At 52.6% G+C, this 17,416-nt stretch overlaps 6 protein-coding genes across 6 annotated transcripts; 3 read left to right on the forward strand and 3 right to left on the reverse strand.

The window, feature by feature from the left end:
- Window positions 1–111: 111 nt before the first annotated feature.
- Window positions 112–1,529, forward strand: BO70DRAFT_346980 (enoyl-[acyl-carrier-protein] reductase; the record flags this gene model as incomplete). Its single annotated transcript, XM_025541568.1, has 2 exons — window positions 112–418; window positions 488–1,529. The coding sequence occupies exons 1-2, from the start codon at window positions 189–191 to the stop codon at window positions 1,527–1,529; spliced, it is 1,272 nt and encodes a 423-aa protein (XP_025394293.1). The 5' UTR covers window positions 112–188.
- Window positions 1,530–1,655: 126 nt separating this feature from the next.
- On the reverse strand, window positions 1,656–3,604 carry BO70DRAFT_366958 (uncharacterized protein). Its single transcript, XM_025544471.1, has 2 exons — window positions 1,837–3,604; window positions 1,656–1,773 (listed from the first exon to the last, which is right to left on the reverse strand). Exon 1 carries the CDS (start codon window positions 3,190–3,192, stop codon window positions 1,927–1,929), a length of 1,266 nt encoding a protein of 421 aa, XP_025394294.1. The 5' UTR covers window positions 3,193–3,604; the 3' UTR covers window positions 1,656–1,773; window positions 1,837–1,926.
- Window positions 3,605–3,973: 369 nt separating this feature from the next.
- On the forward strand, window positions 3,974–5,810 carry BO70DRAFT_421837 (pyruvate dehydrogenase (acetyl-transferring) subunit E1 beta; the record flags this gene model as incomplete). Its single annotated transcript, XM_025547541.1, has 4 exons — window positions 3,974–4,688; window positions 4,763–4,886; window positions 4,994–5,280; window positions 5,339–5,810. Exons 1-4 carry the CDS (start codon window positions 4,438–4,440, stop codon window positions 5,808–5,810), a joined length of 1,134 nt encoding a protein of 377 aa, XP_025394295.1. The 5' UTR covers window positions 3,974–4,437.
- A 116-nt stretch (window positions 5,811–5,926) lies between these two features.
- Window positions 5,927–7,165, reverse strand: BO70DRAFT_366961 (putative C2H2 finger domain protein). The gene is made up of 3 exons (XM_025544472.1): window positions 7,099–7,165; window positions 6,999–7,025; window positions 5,927–6,926 (listed from the first exon to the last, which is right to left on the reverse strand). The coding sequence occupies exons 1-3, from the start codon at window positions 7,105–7,107 to the stop codon at window positions 6,312–6,314; spliced, it is 651 nt and encodes a 216-aa protein (XP_025394296.1). The 5' UTR covers window positions 7,108–7,165; the 3' UTR covers window positions 5,927–6,311.
- Window positions 7,166–7,427: 262 nt separating this feature from the next.
- Window positions 7,428–11,168, forward strand: BO70DRAFT_391022 (tRNA (guanine26-N2)-dimethyltransferase; the record flags this gene model as incomplete). Its single annotated transcript, XM_025546204.1, has 3 exons — window positions 7,428–7,751; window positions 7,822–8,480; window positions 9,123–11,168. The coding sequence occupies exons 1-3, from the start codon at window positions 7,517–7,519 to the stop codon at window positions 11,166–11,168; spliced, it is 2,940 nt and encodes a 979-aa protein (XP_025394297.1). The 5' UTR covers window positions 7,428–7,516.
- A 491-nt stretch (window positions 11,169–11,659) lies between these two features.
- BO70DRAFT_302891 (trifunctional fatty acid synthase subunit FAS2) lies at window positions 11,660–17,356 on the reverse strand (the record flags this gene model as incomplete). Its single annotated transcript, XM_025539768.1, has 3 exons — window positions 11,660–11,770; window positions 11,828–16,773; window positions 16,837–17,356. The coding sequence occupies 3 exons, from the start codon at window positions 17,354–17,356 to the stop codon at window positions 11,660–11,662; spliced, it is 5,577 nt and encodes a 1,858-aa protein (XP_025394298.1).
- Between the last annotated feature and the right edge of the window lie 60 nt (window positions 17,357–17,416).

Raw genomic sequence — 17,416 nt, forward strand, 5'->3', positions numbered from 1 at the left:
CCTATACTTCGTACTACCCTGGGCAGAAGGATTACCCGATTCGGCCGATGCACCTCCGTCGGCCCGAGGGTTTGGAGAACGACGTCATCCGGGATTTCCTCAGCGACGCAACGCGTCTTGAGTTTCTTTCCACCTCCGCCTCTCCTGCATCATTTATTCATTGATTCTCCTAGCTCTCAGCGATAACAATGTTCTCGGGTCGCGCGATCCGATCGGGGGTGAATGCCACCGGCAGCCACGCCTCGGCGCTTTCCAAGACCGGCGCTGCATCACGGTTGTCCTCCACCAGTAAGCCCCAATGGCGCGGTGTATCTCCCCAGGTCCCGATAGGAAACAGAAGGTGGATTTCAGTTTATGGCTATACGCAATCCAAGGCGCTTGTCTACTCCCGATACGGCGAGCCGAAGGATGTTCTGCAGTAAGTGCTGGCTGACCAGCCGCGTTGGATTCGCCCGACGCGCGGACAACTAGCCTAATGGACTTCTAGACTTCACAAGCATTCAATTTCGGCCCCTCATGGCACGCAGGTTAACCTTCGTCTTCTTGCGGCGCCGCTGAACCCCGCAGATGTGAATCAGATCCAGGGCGTGTATCCAAGCAAGCCGCCCTTCCAAACGGCTCTTGGTACACAGGAGCCATCTGCTGTAGCCGGAAATGAGGGTGCCTTTGAAGTCATTGCAACTGGATCTGGGGCCCGAAATGTCAGCAAGGGCGATTGGGTTGTCATGAAGCAGACTGGACAGGGCACCTGGCGCACTCACGCCCAGCTGGACGAGTCACAGTTGATCAAAATTGAGAACAAAGAGGGCCTGACTCCACTTCAAATCAGCACAGTTAGCGTCAATCCGGTAACTGCTTACCGCATGATTAAAGATTTCTGTGAATGGGACTGGATGCGCGCAGGGGAGGAGTGGTTGATTCAGAATGGCGCAAACAGCGGCGTCGGGCGAGCTGCTATCCAACTTGCGCGGGAGTGGGGCATCAAGACCCTCAATATTGTTCGGGAGCGGAAGACCCCAGAAGAGACCGAAGTTCTGAAGAAGGAACTTCTCGATCTAGGGGCAACTGCGGTGGTCACAGAAGCTGAGCTGCTTTCTGGTGGATTTAGAAACCTTGTGCATGATCTCACGCGTCAAGGAAAAGAGCCCATTCGGTTAGCATTGAATTGTGTGGGTGGGAAGAGCGCCACTGCACTTGCCAAAACACTAGCACCAGGCTCGCATTTAGTCACATACGGGGCCATGTCAAAGCAGCCGGTTGCCCTGCCGTCAGGACTACTTATCTTTAAAAACCTCGCGTTTGATGGCTTTTGGGTTAGCAAATGGGGAGACAAGAACCCACAGCTCAAGGAGAACACCATCAGTGACGTATTGCAGCTGACACGCGCAGGCAGATTTAAGGACATCCCTGTTGAAGAAATCAAATGGAACTGGGATATGGATGGCTCGGAGCTCATTTCAGGCGTGCAAGAAACTCTGAGCGGTTACCGCAGCGGCAAGGGCTTGCTTTGTTACAAGGGCCAGGATTGAAAGAAATCAATTCTGTCGGGAAATTCGGATTTTGTACAGTGCACCTCCATGACGGGCCAACAGCTAGATTATAAGTAGTGATCAATCACCACATCATCTACAATTCTTCTCACCGGCCAAGGGCTCCTACTGTAAGCCCCGTACACCCGGCTAAGCAAGATCTGGAACTCACTCGATTCGAGTTGCCATTCCCTCCCTGCATAGAGCAAAGCTCCGTGTCAGGTCCAGGTCATATGTTCGAGGTCTCCGGAGACTACGGTTAGCATATCTGCAGCTGGGGCTGTATGTGTAAAGCTATTGTACCTACTCTAAGGTAATAGAGTTCTTGATCGCACGATCTACACGTGCATGCTCATCGGAAACTGAAAGCGAACTTTAAGGGGGTCTAAAGTGCAGATCATGCCTCACCGCAGGTCCAATGACCTTTCACCCAGTCCGATATCAGACTTGTTAGGGTTGCATTTGGCATGTAGACATCGCTGTCCCGCGAAAAATCAACAGCTATCCTTGAAAATTTCGCTGCAAAAGCAACATAGGGCTCAATGAAGTCGATGTAGACAAGGTCTACGGTTTCCGGGGTTCCGGATGAATTAGAAGCCAGAGCCTGAATGCAACTGGGTACGCTATAATAGGTGATGGGCGAGTGGACTGTGTCATCGCCGTCCTTGCCTCCGTCATCGGTGGTGGTATACCCAGGGAAAAGATTGGGTTCGGCATAGCCGCCACTCATAAGGGAAGCTTGATTGGCAAGGAAGCCGGCATCTGGCCGAATGCTGAGAGCAAGATCACCCTTCTCAGTGAAATCAAGAGTGGGCGCCGACTGCTCCGGGGGGGTAAGCTGCCAGCCCGCAGGGTGACGGGCATCGGCCAAAATTTCATGCTGCCTGTTGAGTACTTCAACAAGAAATTTGGCTTTGTCATATGGAATATCTTTCACATAACGGAAACCACTCGTGAAAGGGGAAACAATGTAAGTAGTGTCTTGTGTAAAAGGTCCCTTAAATATATCGAAGCGAATAGCTCCAGTGTTGACAACCACGAGGGCCGGCGTTCCAGCACGAGAAACATCAGTTAGCGACTCGGGGAGCACTTCTTTCTCCAGCCAGGTATAGATATTATCATCACCGGGATACTTTGCTCGAAACATCCAGAGATCGCGGGGGGCACAGCCGAATACTTGGTCCAGTTGAAGATCGGTCCGGGACTGCTGGATAAGTAGGGATACATTTCGGCCGTGCTCCGTAGGAAATGATTCTTCATCGCGGCTGGTGTGATGATAGAAAGATAGGAGGTTGTTATCAATATACTTTCGATTAAACCGAGGCGCTGCCAAAGCAGGCTTTAACTGCCGGCGGCCAGTGGAGAGACCATCGATAGACATGAAGCCGATGGTTTCCATGAACCGGCCGCTTGCCAAACCGTATGCTTTCGAATCATACCGGACATAATCCCGGATGTGGTAATGCCCCCCGAAGAATTGAATCGGTGTGTCCCACCGAATGCCCCGAATCTCCCGATAGATAGCATCGTACTCGATTGAGCGTACAGGTGCATGTCCGATCACCAGGAAAAGATCTACCTCTTTGTCTCTGATGGCTTCCTGGAACCAAGCCTGCTTGATTGTGTCCTCCACGCGCTGGACACGGGTGTTGTTGGCATTCATTGTGAAGTCAAACAGGAACCCAAAGGCTGCAATTCGAATGCCTTGTTTCTCCGTGACCAGCTTTTTGTAGCGAAGACCCAAGGGCATAAAATTATTGGTGACTGGGTGCAGGATATCGATATTCGACGCCAAGTAGTTACCAGCAAAATGGGGGACAGTGGTGAAAAACTCCGCCTCCGATGTCGACTGTTTGTACAGTTCATGGTTCCCCGCCGATATGAGGTCAATGTGTTGCTGTCGCAAGATCTCGGAGAGATGGATGCCTTTGGGTTCCGACGCGTCATAGAGCCCATTTCCTTCTACCCTGTCACCGGTATCGATTACCAGTAGATCGAAGCCCTGCGATTCTGCATGTTCACGCATGCGGGCTGCGAAGGAGACATAGTCACCCCAATCGGCGGAGTACGAGGGCCTAGGGTGGACTCGAATCAGTAAGGCCCGCGCGCGGCGCCGGAGAGGACATCAATCAGCGCCATACTCTTGCAGATGACCAGCCAGCCAACCATGTGTGTCCGTGGTGTGAAGGAAATTGAGCTGGCCCCATTTCAGATCGCGCAATGGAGCGACGATTGGGTCGGGAGCGGATGGCTGCACAGCTTGGACGACCGAGGTGAGGGAGGCGAGGAGATAGAGGAAAGAAGAGCCGGGAATCATGCTGACGGTTCTCAGAACCAGCACCGGGAGGAGAGGGAGTAGTTTCAGTTGCAAGTACTAAAAGTAGTAGTAGTAGTAGTAGTAGTAGTAGTAGTAGTAGTAGTAGTAGTAGTAGTAGTAGTAGTAGTAGTATGAATGAATTAGTGAATGAATGAATGAAGGGGGAAGGAGATGATCAAGAGATCGGTTGCTTATCGGCAGTCCGGAGTAGATGATCACGGACCTCACGGTACATGAGATAGTAAGAAGTAGTACTCCGTACGGGGTAGATAGATTGCTATCTATCTCCCAAGTAAGGCAGGAAGCACGGAAGAAGGCGCCGGTGAGCGCGAAAGCCGGAAAGCAAAGCCAGGAAGGCGCCCCAGGCCGGCTGAGTCAGCGCGTCGCCCAGCCCAACAGTCCCTTCGAAGCTCTCACCAAAAACCAACAACCCCGAAGGAAGAACCTCGTCGTCGACGGAAAAAAAAAGTTACGAGGCCCTTTCGGCTCTCCGCTCCCCTTTGACCTCCCTTGTCGACAGTCCGGTCACTTTGCGAAGGCCTTCCATCCCACCCCCCCCCTCTGCTACTTTTCATACCCTACAGTCCCGCCATGGCTGCTCCCCGACTTTTCCGCCCAGCAGCTCGTCTGCTTTCTTCGCGCCTCTCCTCGGCGCCTCTTCGCCCGGCTTTCTCGCAACCCGCCTGCGCGCCCTCCCTTCTGCGCTTCCGGGGCTATGCCACCGAAACCGGTCCCAAGGAGGTCACAGTTCGTGATGCCCTGAACGAGGCCCTCGCTGAGGAGCTGGAGAGTAACCAGAAAACTTTCATTCTGGGAGAGGAGGTTGCGCAGTACAACGGAGCGTATGGCACCCCCATTACCCGTGCTTTGGCCATCGTCGGCGAACCGGATCTCTGAACAAGCTCTACACGTTTAGGTACAAGGTGACAAGAGGTCTCTTGGATCGCTTTGGTCCCAAGAGGGTCATCGATACCCCCATCACCGAGGCCGGCTTTTGCGGTATCGCCGTCGGTGCCGCTCTTGCCGGATTGCACCCCATCGTAAGTTCCCATGTCGACCAACCAATCTTCGGTGCTCTGTGCTCGGTGCTCGGTGCTCGGTGCTCTATCACGCAAGATTGTCATGTGCTAACAATTGCTCTTTCTAGTGCGAGTTCATGACCTTCAACTTCGCCATGCAGGCCATTGATCAAATCATCAACTCTGCCGCGAAGACTCACTACATGTCTGGAGGAATCCAGCCCTGCAATATCACTTTCCGTGGACCCAATGGCTTCGCGGCTGGTGTTGCCGCTCAGCACTCCCAGGACTACTCGGCCTGGTACGGCAGCATCCCTGGATTGAAGGTTGTTGCGCCCTGGAGTTCCGAGGATGCCAAGGGCTTGCTCAAGGCTGCCATCCGTGACCCCAACCCCGTCGTTGTCCTGGAGAATGAGTACGTACTGCGAGAGAACCACAAGAGTGGGCGTGTCAAGACTGACAAAACCAAACAGGCTCCTGTACGGCCAGGCCTTCCCCATGAGCGAGGCCGCCCAAAAGGATGACTTTGTCCTCCCCATCGGCAAGGCAAAGATTGAGCGTCCCGGCAAGGACCTGACTATTGTTTCCCTTTCCCGCTGCGTGGGACAGTCTCTCACCGCTGCTGCCCAACTCAAGCAGAAGTACGGTGTTGAGGCGGAGGTGATTAATCTCCGGTCCGTCAAGCCCCTGGATGTTGAGACCATCATCCAGTCGCTCAAGAAGACTGGCCGTATCATGTGCGTCGAGTCTGGTTTCCCCATGTTCGGCGTCTCTTCCGAGATCCTCGCGCTTTCCATGGAATACGGCTTTGACTACCTGACTGCTCCTGCTGTCCGTGTCACTGGCGCCGAGGTGCCTACTCCCTACGCCCTTGGCCTCGAGCAAATGAGCTTCCCCCAAGAGGACACCATCGTCAGCCAGGCCGCTAAGCTGCTGCGGCTGTGAGGTGAGCCATTGTACATGAGCCAATGGCGTTGAAGAAAAATTCAAGTAATAAAATCATGTGTCTAGTACCCTCTTGTTGTCGCGGCCATTTCTTCCTCTACTTTCACATTTTGCGTGCCTAACCCTTTTCTTGGTATTTGTACGACTATATTACACAATCAACCTCTAGCTGCATTTCTAGAACCCCAAAGTATGGTATGGCCATATCCTCTGTAATATCTACTGTATCACAATAGCCAGTGACTGAGTTGGGTTGAAACCGACTAGCAGGCCACAAGTACGTGCGGAGGCACTGTTTGGTAGGGTTCTTTCTGTGAGAAGTTTCGGCCGGGACATGATGCGGAGAGAAGGAAGTTTGCGCCGGAGGGAAGTATCTCTTGCACATGCTCCATTGCCCGTGCGGTGAAACCTTACAACTGGTTCGGTGATGGAAGCTAGCGTGGCCATTTGATGCGAAATCTATATCAATCGTGACAGTCATGACGTTCAACGCGGTTCTCGTTATACCACAGATGTGATCAATCTGGCATCCCTGCCCCCAGGACATCCAGGAAAACAACCAGTGGGATCTCGAGGGTTGTAATACCCTCCACCTATTGCACTGTTGGCATACTCCTCGTCGGTATCGCTTTCCGTTTGATCGTGCTGGACACTTGAGGGTGCGGCTATTTGGTTGCGAAAGCCCTGGGCCGTATCATCATCCGCTTCTAGGACATCATTGTCTTCGTCGTCGCCGCCTAGAACGTTCTTTTTCGTGGGTGCAGCAGGGGCGATGGGTCCCTTGACAGTGGTAAAGGAACTTTTGAATCCGCCTTTCTTGAATCCCCCGCCCCCGGAACTAGTTCCACTTCTAATTCCGGCCCCGGTCGTCGGAACTGTGACATTTTTGGGGGTATCAATCACTCTTAGGCCGGCCTCTGCATCGGCCTTCCTCTCCGCTCTTCTGGCCTTCTCAGCAGCGTTGGGGTCCCGTGATAGCTGCTTGAGATCTTGCAGACGTTTGCGATGCTGATGATCGTACGAAGAGATGTGAGCTTCGTATTCCGGGTGGCGAGAATAGGACTTGTTGCAGAGGGTACAAGTGAAGGAGCTTAGGGCGGAGCGTGCGGACTCGGTCTAGTTGAAGCGTTGGCGTTTAGCGTTAGCATAGGGACGTTGATCCAAAGAGTTGGAAAATGACAATCGCACTTTGGGGGTGGGGTTTGTAAAGCCTCGCTATGTACGCCGTCGTTGGTCAGTCAAGGGGTGGTACATGTAGCTGAAGGGAATTGAGAGCGTGGAAACTTGCAGGCGCCATAGTTCTCTAGAATAGAGGTGCCGATAAGAGAGAGGAAGTAAGTACTACTATGCTTGAGGCCTGCTCGGATTGAGGAGTCGGTCGGAGTTCATGCTGGACGGAGAAGCTGTAGCTTTCTGCCGACTGAACACGGGCAGTCACCGCCCCGGTATCCGTACTATTCAGTTGTTACGTTGCTGTAAATACTCAAATACCGATATGGGCATACTTCCCAGTACCAGGTACCTAGGTAAGTACCAGTACCTATAGATACAGCGGAGGTACTGTATAGGTAATATCATGGATGGTACGGAAAAAGAGCTTCGTGCCAACCACCCACCGTTCTTGTCTTAAGTCCCCGTATAGAGAGAGTAGGTACATATATCACGGTAGCGGGCTGTCGTGACCCTGGCCAGGCATCGTTTTTGCCATGGCATCCTCCAAAGAAAGCATGACGCTTAAGCCGGATGACATCGACACACGCTCCATGATCTCCATGCAGGAATTGGACCCTTCCCCCGTGGAGGATGAGTTTCCCGACCTCGAAACCGGCGGGCACTTTCCCAAACCGCAGAGCTCCCCGTCGGTGGGTGAGACCGGTACGACTGGGGGAAGGCTCTCATCGCTCAAGCTAGGTCTTCGCGGGCACAGCTGGGATTCTTGGTGTATGGCTAAGTCTATCCACGATACCGTTACCTAACCTGAAGCTAACAGCGACCCTCACCTCGTCCTCAGTATCCGCTTTCCAACGGTACTCGACCTACCCTCCCACTCTATTCCTTCTCCTGCATTGGGCCAACACCTCGCTTATCCCGCTCGTGACTCGGTCTGTACCGGAAAGCGAACCCTACCTGCTTCTGACGAGACCAATCTACCAGTCTCCGTCACTTGAGCATGTGGTCCTGACCGTTCCGGTGTTGGTCCATGTTGCGTCGGGGGTTACTTTGCGCAACATTCGCTCTTCGCGGCGGGCGCGACTCTATGGCGCCGAGACGAGGTCGCAAAGAAATTTGCTGACGTTCTGGCCCCGGATGAGCCTGCAGGCCCGACTAGGATACTCCCTTGTCCCCTTGCTCGGCGCCCATGTTCTTGTGAACCGCATCACCCCGCTGATAGTTGATGGAGGAAGCTCCGGCGTCGGTCTCGGTTATGTGGCCCATGGCTTTGCGCGCGCCCCGGCCTTTTGGGATCTATATTATGTGGCATTTGTCGCCATCGGGGTGTGGCATTTTGCGGGCGGGTGGGCCTCTTGGATGGGCTGGAGAGTGACAACGAGGCGAAAGGAGCGTGACCGGAAGAAGGGCTCGCTGGAGGGCTATTTGGGACACGCGGAGAGCGAGCAACGGGTCCGGCGACAGAGAAAGATGTGGTGGACTGTCAACGGGATCGCAGCGGTGGGTGCGTCGATTTGGCTTGCCGGAGCCCTGGGGATTATTGGGCGGTCTGGAGGCGGTTCTGGCTGGGAGGCCAATGGATGGAATGAGATATACAACCAGGTACCTGTCATTGGAGCCTGGCTCTGACCTTTGACCCTCCAACGGCCTTAGTCCTCCTGTACAGTAGCACCCATAATGTTTATCGCACCGCTAATCACCCCAAAGCTAATGACGATCAGCATCCACCATAGTTATACACACAAAGCAAAGAAAGACGGAGCCGTGGTAGTGGCATGTATATATGTATGTATGTATGTGGTAGTAAAGTTGAAGTGGTGGAAGCCGGAAGCCGAACTCTGGAACCCATCGGCATTGGGAACATGCATGGTCCGTGCTTTGGCGGAGGAAAAAGAGAAAAGAACGCGGCGTCGAGGTGCAAAGTGCAAAAGGCTTCTCTGCAGCCCCACCAATCCTGCGCTTGGGGAGGACTAAAGGCCAATGACCCCCAGCTCTTCCATTCTCTTCTGCGCTCTCTCCATCCGTCCAAAACTTCGAATCTCCTCGTTGCGCCTCATCAGCAGCGATTGTGCGACTGCTCATCGTCCACCACCACCACCACCACCACCACCAACCGCCGAAATGTCGGAGCAACTGATCCAGTACAACGGCACCGAATATAGAGCAGTCAAGGAGGGGCAAGCGTATATTTTGAACCCCCCGGCCCAAGATGCCGCCTCCAAGGCCACGAAAAAGGATCTCAAAGCTGACGAGCATTCCCAATCCGTCTTCTATAATCCTATCCAGCAGTTTAACAGGGACCTTAGTGTCCTTGCAATTCGTGCATATGGGGAGCATACACTGGCCTTGAAGAAACAGAGGGCTGAGAGAAAACAGCAAAAGGCTGCGGCAAGCGGCAAGAAGCGCAAGCGCGAAGAGGGAGATCGCGAGGAACAAACCCACGATCAGACCCATGAAACAGAAACTGTGGCGCAGAGCAAGTCCCGGTCGCTCCCAACGCAGCAAGCCATTGCGCCGTCCTTCACAATCCTAGACGCCCTGTCTGCCACCGGACTGCGTGCTCTGCGATACGCCTTGGAGATCCCCTTTACTTCCTATGTTGTCGCAAACGACCTGTCCGCCTTAGCCATCCAGTCTATGAAGTTGAACATTCAGTACAATCGACTTGAAGGCCAGATCCGACCCAACAACGGGGATGCGCGGGCTTTTATGTACAGTCTTTTGAGTCCAGGGAGCATCCCAACCGCTGACTCACACGCGGGAAAATTCGATGTCATCGACCTAGACCCTTACGGCACCGCTGCACCATTCATGGACGCAGCAGTCCAGGGTGTCAAGGATGGTGGTCTTCTTTGTGTGACATGTACCGATGCCGGAGTTTGGGCGTCCCACGGCTATCCGGAAAAATCGTTCGCCTTGTATGGTGGTGTTCCAGTCAAGGGACCCCATTGCCATGAAGGAGGACTGCGTCTTATTCTACACGGACTTGCGACGTCTGCTGCAAAATATGGCCTCGCCATAGAGCCACTTCTCTCCTTATCAATCGATTTCTATGCTCGAGTATTTGTTCGTGTTCATCGCTCCCCTGCTGAAGTCAAATTTGCCTCAGGAAAGATGATGGTGGTCTATAACTGCGATTCTGGTTGTGGCGCATGGTCGACTCAACCCATAACTCAGACGAAACAAAGACTGGATAAAAAAGGTAACCCTTTTTATCACTTCGGCTTTGCCCAGGGCCCTGCCTCGGACAGTCATTGCGAACATTGCGGTACTCGGACTCACCTAAGCGGCCCTATGTGGGCCGGTCCCCTTCATAACCCACATTTCATTCGCAGGATCCTTGACATGCTCCCTCGGGCAGACAGGTCTGTGTACCACACCATTGACAGAATCGAAGGCATGTTGACCACAGCCCTCGAGGAAGATTTATCTCTTGAACCCACCGAGGTGAGCGTGAAACAGAAATCTACCGACGCTTCTGGTGAAGACATCCCACTTGGCAATCCTTCTGCCATCATTCCCCGGCTAGATCCAGCTGCTCGGGATGAACACCCTTTCTATTTCAGCCTCAGCTCTCTGTCCAAAGTGTTGCATACCTCAACGGTCTCTATTGATGCCATGCGTGGGGCTCTTCGACACCTGGGCTATAGGTCCACCCGCAGTCACGCGAGGCCGAACTCAATTCGTACAGATGCTCCTTGGGAGGTGGTCTGGGAGATTATGAGGGAATGGGTGAGGCAGAAATCGCCCGTCAGAGAAGGTTCTCTTAAGCCTGGGAGTCCCGGCGCTGCCATCATGGCCAAGAGTCGGAATAATGTTCAAGGATCCTTGGGAGAAGGCCATTCCCTGAGCCTTCTCAAGTCAGATATCATGGCAGCCTCTGAGGCAAAGGATGTTGTAGAGATGATCACGAAGGTTCAAGCTGCACTGTATCGCGCTGGTGCCCTTCAAGAGTCGGGAGAAAAGATTGTGTCTCATTCTCCACTGGCTGGTCAATCTGAAACGCAGAAGGGTATTCGCTCCCAGTCACAGGACAGAACGGCTGCCAGACCTGATCTTAGCTCACTAGAGATCATCTTTGACGAGGCCATGGGCAGGGATGCCGCAGCTAAAAAACGATTGGTGAGGTATCAGATCAATCCTCGGGAAAACTGGGGCCCTCTGAGCCGAGCGTCTGGGGGGCGATAAAAATGATAGAACCCCTCTCCGTGTACTACACCGTGTCCTTGACTGTTTTCTTCTCTATAAAGCATCCCACGGGCGTTACTTAATTCATATGGATGGCGGCGGCTGAAATGATGTCACCGTGTCTATCTGACTCTACCGTATATGTGCCGATCTGGTTAACCAGTCTATAGAAGATAGCACGAAGAACACGAAATATGTCAATCGTAAAAGCACCAATGGTCCCGTATATCAAGGTGCTCAGGGGACCTGTTTCATGAATTCAACTTCAAATACATGAGCTAACCGCCAGCACTAAACTACTAAAAGGCCAAAAAGAACCCTATGATTTATAGCATTGGGGGGGGGGCTGGGCTTAAAGAATTGAATGAATTGTTGATTTATTAACAATCTAAGGTTGCTTAGGAAAGGAGGGAAGACAATAAGTTACACCCAGGCACACATGACAGAAAGAAAAAGCGAAAGAAACCAGGCCATTATTTCTCATCAGAGCATTAAAACTTGGAGACCGCGACTGCTACGGCCTGGGTGTCACTGTGGCTGATGCTGACGCTGACTTGTTTAACACCACTTTCCTTGGCGGCCTCAGCTGCGGCACCGTGGAGCTGGATAGGACGTTAGTAAAATGTCATTTAGCGATCTTGCCACAAAGAATCACTTACATTGACCACAGGCGCTCCGGTCGAATCACTTGAGATCTCAATGTCTTTCAGCGGAGCACCGGCCCCCTTGCTGCTAACACCCAAGGATTTAAAAACAGCCTCCTTCGCACTCCACCGTCCTGCAAAGGATGATTGGGGACACGCCGCCTTGCGACAGTACTCCTGCTCATTTGCAGTGAAGTTGCGTTCAATAAAGGTCTCGTTCTCGATGTTGAAACTTTCAATGTTTTCCACGTCGACGCCCACCTTCGAATTGTCGGAAGCACTGGCCTTCGCGAGTGACTCAATCATGATCCTTGTGCTCTCAACTCCTTTCTCGTTGGACTTTGGAGGTTGGGGGGGAAACTTGAGCTCCGATGTTTTCTTGTCGGCAGCCACACGATAGTCAGGATTGAGGAAGACCTTGCTTTGCATATCATCTTCGTAGGGAGCCTTGCTTTTAGCAACAAAGATACTGTTGTTGATAAGACCGCTGTGGAAGAAGCGGTATGCCTTCTTCTGTCTGGCCTCAACCTTAGCCTTGTAGGCATCGTATTGGGCCCGGTCGAGCGTAGCGAAGAGGTACTTAGGATGGATACCGATAACTTGTGCACCCTTTTGACCGAAACCGAATGAGGTGACCGAGAACGCTTTGATACCATCCGTTTGAATGCTGCGGCTTGGATAAACAATGTAATCGAATTTCTCCATAACCTTGTCCACGTTATCGGCGTTGCGGTTGCCAGGAACTAATCCGCTTTCCAGAACTTGCAGACAGCCGTTGAACATCCAGGCACCAGCAGCACCTTTGGGATGTCCTGTCAGATACTTCTGGAAGATTCCCAGCAGCGCGTTGCCCTTCTTGCGACCCAAGTGCTTCATCTGCTGGCAGATTACGTCTGATTCATTTTTATCGTTGGCAACAGTAGATGTACCGTGGAATGAGGCAACGTCAATATCATCGACAGTGAGACCCCAAGTGGCGAGGGCGCCGCGAAGAGGAGCTATGCGAGAGTCCTGTCTCCAGAAGTTGTTTCCGAGGCTGAATTGGGCATCCTTCTCCTGCCGAATAGCTTCGCGTTCAATGTGCTGGGCTCGTTCTTGCATGTATCCCGAGACATCAGAATACTCGGGGCCTTGAGCCTTCATGGCTTCGACTTCTTCCTGAAGGTACAGTAGCTCTGATTCTTGCCATTCCTTGATCTGCTTCTTGCGCAGATCAAGCTGCCGGCGGCGGTACTTAATGTCCAGCAAAGGGGATGGAAACTTGCCAGGGTTCTCTCGTGCTGTAGTAAGAACTCCTTGGCCGGGAGCGGGAACAGAGCGACCAATTTTGTCGGTGGCTGTGGTGGTCAACGCGATGATGCCATAAATCGGCACGCCCATATCCAGGGCAAGCTGGGCGCTCATGATAAGTTGCATACCACAACCCTGTGACTCCATGAACCCGGCGCGGGTTGTAGTTGTGGGTCGCGACATTTCCTGCGGGGTACGACCATGGGCAAATTCATCCTCTGCATTGCTGGTAGCTTTCATGTTGGCGAACTCGTAGGACCCTTCTTCCTGGAAGTCGTCAAATCCACCAACAAAGCAGACACGGGCTTTCCCTTCAACAATTGTCTCATACCCAATGTCAACAGACTCGACAGCTGTGGCACAAGCACCAACAGGGGTCTTTATTGGGCCTGTAGAAGACAGAAGTAGCATGTTGACCCACGCACTCATTGTGTTAATGAATGATTCTTGCAAGATATCCTTTTGCAGAGGTTTGTCAAGATAACGATCCTTGTACATTCCTCTCAGAGCATGGGTGCCTCCAATACCAGAACCAATGCAATTACCAACCTCTGACAAGTGAACATATTTGTAGAACTCATAAGGATCCGTGATACCAGCTGAAAGCATTGATTCGGCAGTGCAGACAAGCACAAACAAAGTCACCGGATCAACTTGTTCGATGATATCGTCTGGGACGCCGTATCTCTTGGCATCCCAGCCGGTTGGGATCTGGCCAGCAACAAGGCGGTCGAACTGAAGAGCCTTGGGGATTAGTAGGGTAGCGCCCTTCTTGAGACGCACGGTGAACTCGCCAGATTCTGGCAGTTCAAAGATTTCCACCTTCTCACCATGTTCACGCTTGAACTCCTCTGCAGTCTCCTTCGAAGACTCGAACGGGTCCAAATCTTCCTGGATGACAATCTCCTGGAGCAGTTGCTTCTTCTTAGGGTCGTAGCCTTTGAATAGCTCGGGCTCAATGAGTCGGATGCCGGAATGCTCCAGAATAAACTTTTCGTACTTCGGCTTCACATCCTTATCATCCACTGGCTCCCCAGACTTTGCATCCACCCATCCAGAGTAGGCCTTGCCCTTCAATGGGCCGTTATGGTGTTTGATAAGTCCCATAATCCAGGCCATTTCCACGCAACCTTCGAGAGAAAACTTGCCATATGCCTCCATCTCCCAGCGAGTGCGAGAATTACCCCAGGGTCCAACCTCTGAGAATCCGGTGACAACAACGACCTTGTCCAGGTTGACCATGCCTTTGAGGCTCTCATTGAGAGGTTGGACGTCATCTTCCCAATTTGGTACAGCTGGAAACTGAAACTTGATGTTGGCGCGAGGCTCTGCAATGACCCGTTTGTAGAGGACTTCACTGTCTTCGCCATTGACGACTTTGTTTTCAATGGCAGTTTCCTTGATCACAGCTTGACGAACATCACTTGTTTCCATAATATCGGTGCGGAGAGTCGTCATGAGATCTTTGAGATCGGGAATGAACTGCAGTCCGCCGTTGAGATCTGCCCAAACAGGGTCGAGCTGGCAAAGGTTAACAATCGCAGGGGCCATGAGGCCAAGCAGGTTGAAGGCCATTTCTTGCTGGGAAAAGGTGCGAACACCAAGCTTCTCAACGCCTTCAGCAACCATGTTATTCCCGCTCATGAGACCTGTACCCCGAGTCCAGCCAATGACAGCACCACATATGGTTAGGTAGTTGCTCCAGTTCTCAGAGTACCAACGGTTGAATAGAGTTTCCAGTGCAAGTTTTGACTCAGAGTAAAGACCGTCATTTCCAAATGTACCATGGTTAGGTGACAAGGGAAGGATGACTTGAGCTGGACGTGTCTCGAAACCATTGCTTTGTTTCTGGGCCTTAATGCATCCAAGCAGACGTAACAGGTTTGTCAACATTATCCGATGGGCGAGTTCCGACTTCGAGTCGATAGAGTCAATCTCACGGCCGTTCTCTGGGATAGCCGCAAACGGAACAACGAAGTCCAAGTCCCAGCCGAGACCTTTCTTGGTGTCATAGATGTAGTTGACCAGTGCTTCCACGTCTTGCTTGCTACCTTGGTTGAAAGGCACCACGACAAGCTGAGAGCCGCGAGCACCGTAGCGGGCATACATCGCCTGGTAATACTCAGTGACTTCACGAGAGAAACGGCTCGTCGTAACAACAACTTTAGCGCCACCACTAATCAGGCCTTGCAGCACTTCCGCTCCAATAGAACCGGCACCCGCACCAGTCATCAAGACGTTCTTGCCCTGGAAAGAGAGGCCCGACTGCGCAGCAGACTCCAGCACATCGAGGTAAGCTCCTGTGAGCTTCTTGTTGTAATCCCAGCCATGCTCGGACTTTTTCTTGAGATGCAGGAAAGGGATAGTCTCGACCTTTCCGGCACGGGGACTGCCATTGCGTTTGACTCCGTTCCTGCTGGACTTCTTGCCGAGGCCGTTTTCCTGTGGCATAATTTGGTTCTCGTTCATGCTAAGAGCACGAATAACGTCCTTGTATAGGGCGTTGAACTGAAGCTGCGACGACTTGGATAAGCGATGTTGTCTGCGGATCAACTTGTAGACGCTGCGAAGATCATTCTGCACTTTGGCACGGTTGCTGTACTCAGAAATCGGTCCTCCTTCGGCCATTTGCTTGACATAATGTTCCAACTTGCGAGCGCTGGCCCGTGGGACCTCCTTGTACCCGACGTTTCCTCTAGAATCGACAGTCGTCTGGGGCCCGGTAGGGACAGCAACGTCCTTGTAGACAGGTGCAATATCTAGAACTTCCTTGCAATTTTCAATGAGCTGTTGGCCAAGTTCCTTGGCCAGTTGATACGTTTCACCCCGTTCAGTCGGGCAGTTGTCAATATGATACTGCATGAACTCGAGAAGAAGCGGGTTCGAACGGTTCATGATGCGGATACACTGGCTCACAATCTCACGGTCAACGACCTTGAGTCTGCCGAAAATGATATCGTAGTACATGCTAAGAGCATCTTGACGAGCCCAGTTCCAAGACGAGTCGTAGACACGGGCTTTCAGAGGATCGAAGGCTGGCTCGATGCCGGACGCGTAGAAATCACCATGTTCAGCCTGCCAGAGATCTAGCTGCGCCTGCAATGCAGTCTGGGTCTCCTGCGACGATATGTATGCTTTTTGACCGGCGCGTAGATCCATCTTCAAGTAACGGGCGATGATCTCTAGCTGTTGCTTGAACAACGCTCGCTGATCTTTAGTCAATGCATCGATAGCAGCGGGGTCCATAAGCATGCCTCCACTGCCTGCGCCACCATCGCTGCCGGCAGTAGGTGCAGAAAGGCTGATGCCGGCACTAGCAGCATACTTATTCGTGACATCGTCCAGGTAAGACTTAGCATCGGGCTCCGAGCCTATCCGAGACGGGGGTTCCATGGTGAGGGCAAGAAGGAGGACACCATCTTGGCGTCCAGATCCCAACCCCCATCTAGTCTCCAAATACTTGCGAACTGCGGTAATATTGAAGCCGCCTGGCATTTTTGACGAAACCAGGCGAGCTATGAGAGAAGACGATTGTTTGCCAAGTTGCCCATTAAACGTCGCCTGCATGGATGCGCCTAGTTCGTCCAATGGTGTATCTTCCGGCTTCTCTGGCGTTGAGCCGAACTCCTTTCCTAAATCACCTAGAATCTCATTCTGCAGAGTAGATTTACCTAGGAGCCAGATGGTCAACACACAACTATATCACAGCTCCCACGCAAGTTGATTATACATACCTCCAACTAAATCCTTGATCGCCTTACTCAGAGGGACATCCGACAAACTCTTCTTCAGCTTCTGTGCCACTAGCGTCCTGACAACGTCCACAGCTGTAACTGGGGCATCCTCAACCGCGGCCGCGGGTCCAGCGCTGGGGGGAGGTGGAACAGCGGCGGCCGGAGCAGCGGCGGCGGCGGCGCTCGGGGCAGCAGCACCGGCTGCTGGCTCTGCTGGAGTCTCCGCTTCCTCTTCGACTGGATCTACGTCGTAATAGATCTCCTTCACATCCTTGTTGTAGCACAGTATTTGGCGTTGAACAGAGGTGGCAGCGTCATATGCTTCATACTTCGAAGCGAGGGTTCGTCTTGCCATGCCACCCAGCGTATCCGCGGGGCCAATCTCAACAATCCGTTCTGTCCTCTTCTCTGCAAGAATGACATCTTGAGTTTCGATCCATCGTACTGGCGAAGCAAACTGGTAGGCCAGAAGTTCAACCAGCAGAGTATGGGCCAGCTCCTGTTCGATTTCGGGCCGCATAGTGAAGTAGAATGGGTATTACGGCAAGAACGTATGAAATTCCACGTATAGCCGCCCCAA

This window comes from Aspergillus heteromorphus, assembly GCF_003184545.1.
Source record: "Aspergillus heteromorphus CBS 117.55 chromosome Unknown BO70scaffold_61, whole genome shotgun sequence".
In the NCBI taxonomy this organism is placed as follows: Eukaryota; Fungi; Ascomycota; class Eurotiomycetes; order Eurotiales; family Aspergillaceae; genus Aspergillus; species Aspergillus heteromorphus.

What these genes read in the sequence shown, in the direction of transcription:
- BO70DRAFT_366961 (XM_025544472.1), bottom strand. An exon ending in TTACAAACCCCACCCCCAAA is followed by an intron (nt 6,927 to 6,998) that starts GTGCGATTGTCA and finishes CGCTTCAACTAG; the next exon opens with ACCGAGTCCGCACGCTCCGC.
- BO70DRAFT_366958 (XM_025544471.1), bottom strand. Translation starts at nt 3,192, where the DNA reads ATGAATGCCAACAACACCCGTGTCCAGCGCGTGGAGGACACAATCAAG.